This window comes from Marmota marmota, unplaced genomic scaffold (genome assembly GCF_001458135.2).
Source record: "Marmota marmota marmota unplaced genomic scaffold, marMar, whole genome shotgun sequence".
In the NCBI taxonomy this organism is placed as follows: domain Eukaryota; kingdom Metazoa; phylum Chordata; class Mammalia; order Rodentia; family Sciuridae; genus Marmota; species Marmota marmota.
In genome coordinates this window covers 3341994-3347875 of record NW_026000327.1, presented here as the reverse complement: position 1 = coordinate 3347875, position 5882 = coordinate 3341994, and the positions used below count along the sequence as shown (strand labels likewise).

At 41.0% G+C, this 5882-nt stretch overlaps 1 protein-coding gene across 1 annotated transcript; it reads left to right on the top strand.

The window, feature by feature from the left end:
• Positions 1–494: 494 nt before the first annotated feature.
• Positions 495–5420, top strand: LOC125614502 (olfactory receptor 5D13-like). The gene is made up of 4 exons (XM_048797404.1): positions 495–557; positions 2795–2858; positions 3756–3771; positions 4859–5420. Exons 1-4 carry the CDS (start codon positions 495–497, stop codon positions 5418–5420), a joined length of 705 nt encoding a protein of 234 aa, XP_048653361.1.
• Positions 5421–5882: the final 462 nt, after the last annotated feature.

Genomic DNA, 5882 nt, shown 5'->3' with positions numbered 1-5882 from the left:
TTGTTTGTCTCTGGAATTTGTGGTGAATCCTTACCATCATCGTCACTACCACCATCATCATAATCATCTTCCCCATTATATTAATCATCATCATCATCATCATCACCATAAACCATCACCACCACCATCACCATCACCATCACCACCATCACTGTCACCATCACCACCATCACCGTCACCATCACCTCCATCATCATCACTATCACCATCCCTACCACCATCATCACATAGTTACCATTAGCATCAGCATCACCATCACCATCCCCACCACCAACACCATCACCACCATCACTGTCACCATAACTATCCCCACCACCATCACCATCACCATCATCATCTTCACCATCACCACCATCATCATCTTCACCATTATCTTAATAATTTTCATTATCATCATCATTTCTCTCACCATCATCACCATCATCTTCATCACCATCTTCAACACCATCACCACCATCATCATCACCATAACTATCAGAACCATCATCATCACCATGACCATCATGCCTGTTGGCATCACCATCAACATCACCATCATCATCGTCACCATCACCATCGCCATTACATCACCATCATCACCAACATTGCTATCATCACCACAATCACTATCATCAACATATTCATCACCATTATCACCACCATCACCATCACCATCACCACCACCATCATCACCATCATCACCACCACCATCACCATCACCATCACCACCACCATTATCACCACCATCACCATCACCATCACCACCACCATTATCACCACCATCACCATCACCATCACCATCACCATGACCATCACCACCACCATCATCACCATCATCACCACCACCATCACCATCACCATCATCACAATCATCACCACCATCACCCTCATCACCACCATCATCTCCAGAATCACCACCATCACCATCACCACCATCACTCTGACCACCATCACCATCACCACCTGCATCATCACCACCATCACCATCTCCATCCCCATTTCCACCACCATCACCATCACCATCACCATCATCATCACCACCACCACCTATCACCATCACCATGTCACCACCATCACCAGCATCATCATCACCACCAACTTCTTACATTTTCATGAGGAAACATTTTCCATTTAGTTTCTCCTATGTGTGAGACATTTTCTCTCATACGTTGGAACTACAATTATTTCTTCTTCTTCTTCTTCTTCTTCTTCTTCTTCTTCTTCTTCTTCTTCTTCTTCTTCTTCTTCTTCTTCTTCTTCTTCTTTTCAGTGAATTTTTTAAGATTTGCCCAAAGACTTTCTAATCTATTCAATTTCAACAGGAGGAAAATACGCATCGGGCTTTAGCCCTGCAGCAGCCTCTTCTTATCAGCATCTATAAACATTTTAAGAATGAATAAGTTGGGGGAAGCACTGCTGTGTCCAGAAAAAGCCCATCGAGATGACACATATCAGTCTTAGCAGAAATACAATGAGGTCCCAAGTCACTGTGGCATGGCTTTTCCTAACAAGACAGAAAATAACAAGCATGGAGAGGATGTGGACAAATCAACACCTTCGTGCCTGGAATAGTCGGACTGAGTAGTAGAGCAACGGCCTTGGAAACCAGTATCAGTTCCCACAACCATGAAACAGAATTACCCTATGACCTCAAAATCCTGCCCCTGAGTTCAATGCCTGGTACCAAAAACTTTTAAAAAATGAATAGGAAACTGCAGTACTTTTATAAGGCCACAAAATCACTGGTGCTAGTTTTGAAATCACTTTTACTCTTGCAAAAACATTGATTATTAACCATAGCATTAATAAAGTTGACAAATGTCAGCCATGCCTTTTCCGGGAATGTGTGCAAAGGGACGGAATTTGGCATACTAAAGAGCTACCTGCACACCTGGGTATTTCAGCACTGCTCAGTAAGGTAAGGTAAGAAATCCACCCAGGTGCCCATCAACAGATGCCTGGAGAAAGAAAATATATTATTCAGCCACAAAGAAAAAATGCCACACATTTCACGTCCTTCTATTCTATGAGATGACACTGTAGCAAATTGAAACAGGTAATTTAAAAAAAAAACATGCTGGAGGTTTGAGCATGAAGGTTTGCTTCTCTGTACACCCCTTGACAATGTTCTGATTATCAGAGATGGTGATGCACATTTTAGAAAAAAGATTAAACTCTTGGTGATGCATAGCAAGAAAACTATGCAGAAGCCACAGGAAACCGCTGGACTGAACTTCTCAAAACCATAAGCCAAATCTGCCTTTTTCCTGCATATAGTTTATTCTCACATCTTTTGTCACATAAATGGAAATCTGACTAAAGCAAAGGAACACACACAGATGTGTCCCTTGACTTTGGACTGGTTGACATCCTGGTGGCGTGACACCGATACGATTTCAGAGATGAATTCATGCTTGGTATTTTGAAGGTTCATATGTAATATGATGACCTCTCTCTCGACGCTGGGCTGCCTGAAAAAGCCATCGAAGTCCAGAAGCATCGGTGGGTGGACTTTCCTATGGATTCTGCTTGGTTTCTGAGGTCCTTTGTGAATAAATATAAATGGACTATTTTCTCCATGTTACTATTCAGGATCAGTTGAGGTGTACTGTTGAGGTGGATGACGCCAGCAATATCCATGTTGCCCAGTTGGGGGACATTTCCATCTCTTGGCATATCCATTGTTCTGTATTTTATCATCCGTCTCTCCTGTAAAAATCCACTTCTCTTCTCTTATAATGGGTGCAGTTGATCCTATCCAGTGTAGACCTCTGCTCTCAGGGTGCAATCTCATGCAAGCTCTTTCTCTCTGCAGCTTAATTTAAAAGACATGGACTCACTGGTGGTCACTGAAGGCGGGTGGGGTGTGGCTGAAGGAGGTGGGTCACTGGGGACTTTCCTTTTTGGACTATATCCTGTCCCTGGCTTTTACCTCTTTCTGCTTCCTGGCTGCCAGTGAGCTGAACCACATTTCTCCCACATCACCTTCTGCCATGATGTTCTGCCTCACCTTGAGCCCAGAGCAGTGGATTCCGCCGACTTTCTTCCTTACACCAGAAGTAGAGAGAAACATGAGCATCTTCTTCCTTTCCTTGGGGGATTTTGCATCTGGATTTGAACATGTGCACTTATAATAGAGCAGATTAAATGAGGTAAGGCATGAGGAGGGTGAACCGTCTCGCATTTACCAAATGCTTTTTCTGGGTGACGTGTGTTGGAAGCTCTCATTCTGCTAAATGCTGATGCGGACATTATTTTGTCAGTTTAGATGTATGTTTAGATTCTCGTAATGTTCCTAATAGATGCCTCTGAGTGTATCTTGATTGAGGATTTTATTTGGCTGCCATTAAAAGTAATACAGCTAGCAAGTTAGGATTAGTGAAAAAAATGAAATAAAAAACAAATCCTGTTCCTCAGTCATTAATATCATACAGACCAAGGGCAAGTCTATGTTCCTCTAATACTGAGAAAAAATAAGCAATCTGTTTATTGATGCATTTCACAAAAATGTGTAAACGTGCCTGGCATTTTCTTAGGATTTGGAAGCAAACAAAGGAAGAAATTCCCCCCTCCCAAGTTGAGTCTAAATTCATGTCCAAGAGAAGAATACGGCATTTTCCTCTTATCTGCAATTTTGCTATCCATGGATTTATTTACACCTGATCAACTGCAGACTGAATATAGAAAACACCAGAAATAAGGGATTCATGCAGTTTGAATTTCATGTATTCCCAGAAGCATGATCAAATCTCACGCTGTTCTACTTAGGAAGTGAGTCATTGCTTTGTGCAGCGTATCCACCCTGTATATACTACCCAACTAGTGATGGCCCAGGTCACCAGACCGACTATCAGGGTGAGGCAATCCTCGTATCCAAACACTCCTTGTTCTAGTTCATGAGGGTTGCAAAGCCAATTTGGGCAGGCCAAAGAGAATCAGTGTGTTTTTCTTTATTAAAAATGGGAGTTTTAATTTTAATTTTTTATTTTTTTGGTACCACAGATTGAACTCAGGGACACTCAACCCCTGAGTCCCATCCCCAGCTCTATTTTGCATTTTATTCAGAGACAGGGTCTCACTGAGTTGCTTAGTACCTCTCTTTGGCTGAGGCTGGCCTCCATCTTGCGATCCTCCTGCCTCAGCCTCCCAAGCCACTGGGATGACAGGCGTGCACCACTGTGCCCAGCAAAAGATGGGAATTTATCCTCAGTATATTCATCTAGGGAAAAAAGTAGTGTATAATTGACTCATTCCTATGTATCATTCCTGGCATCCAATGGCTCTATTGGAATCTATCGTCTGTGCAAGAGGAGACGAGCATATTTTGATACAAACTCTGACATTTGACAGCATATGCACATGGCTTATGCTAATTTTTTTGTCTGCATCTTTCATCATCCCTCCCATCTGCCTTCAGGGTCTTCTGCTGCCCAAGAAGCTTTGCGGTGGCTTCTGTTGCCTTTTTATTTGGTCATTCTCCGAAGTGTCATCTTCCCGTGGAGATCTGGAAATCAAAGATCCCTTAGGTGCAAGTCGCCAGGAGCGTTCTTGCTCATCCTGAAACCATGATACCTTAGTGCAAGAGATTCCAGACCATGGTTTATAAAAGGCTGGAAATGCATGACCCCAGAGGCACGGTCTGCAGAATGTCCCCTGCCCAGGAGAGAGATTCTGCCCAGAGAGTCTTCAGCGAGAGTAGGATTTGTAAAGCTAGTTATCTCAGATTCCCAAGCAGAAAAAAAGCATCGACACCTTTAGATGCTGCAACAGATGCAGAGTCAGAGGACCAGCCAAGAAATCTGCTCTGGGCAGGGACAGGGGATGCGGGCTTCATGTGATATATGTACATAATATATATATATATATATATATATACATNCCCTCTTCTCTACATGGTTGCAATGTCCCAGAAACTGTGTTCTTTGTTGGTGGCTGCATCATACTCTTGGAGTATAGTCTGCTCTTTAACATTCACATACTTTTTGTTGACCTTATCTTTTTGTGGGACTAAGTTTATAAATAATTTTGTCTGTGAACATGCTGCAATTGTTGCTGTGTCCTGCTCTGATCCCTCTATTAGCCAGAAAATCATTTTTGCTTTTGCCACATTCAATGAAATAAGCAGCCTGGTGATTGTTCTTACCTCCTATGTTTTCATTTTTGTCACTGTCATGAAAATGCCTTCAACTGGGGGGCGCTACAAAGCCTTCTCCACATGTGCGTCCCATCTGACCGCCATTACTATATTCCATGGTACCATCCTTTTTCTCTACTGTGTTCCCAACAACAAAAGTTCATGGATCATGGTCAAGGTTGCTTCTGTCTTCTATACAGTGGTCATCCCTATGCTTAACCCCTTGATCTACAGCCTCAGGAACAAAGATGTGCAGGAGACAGTTATGAAGCTAATCAACACCCAATTATTTTGTCATAAAATGTGATTTCAGAAGCTTTTTTTTGAGTACTCCTGTTCTATTTTACTAACAAATCAAATATTAACAAATTACATATGTTTAAATGTATCTTTCTTCACCTAATATTTCAACATCTGTTTATTCTAATAAAGTGAATTTTAAAATTTGAATATTATTAGAATTGAAAATTTAGACCATTACAATATTATCATACTTAAATAAAAATATTTGTTTTAACCTATTTTTCCATGTGATTGTTCAGGAAATCTTTCAGTTCAATTTTTGTCTTATAAAGTGTGATATTTTAAGATGATTTGAAGAATTTTACTTTACAATGAGGGAGCTAATCTCATCATTCAAAATTTATACCTAAACAGCTATTCAAAATAAAATTATATAAAAATGAGTCATTTTGACATTGGATAATTTGTAAGCAACCAAAATAAAAAAAAAATAAATTACACAAATTCTTACAAAGGCTAGAATATA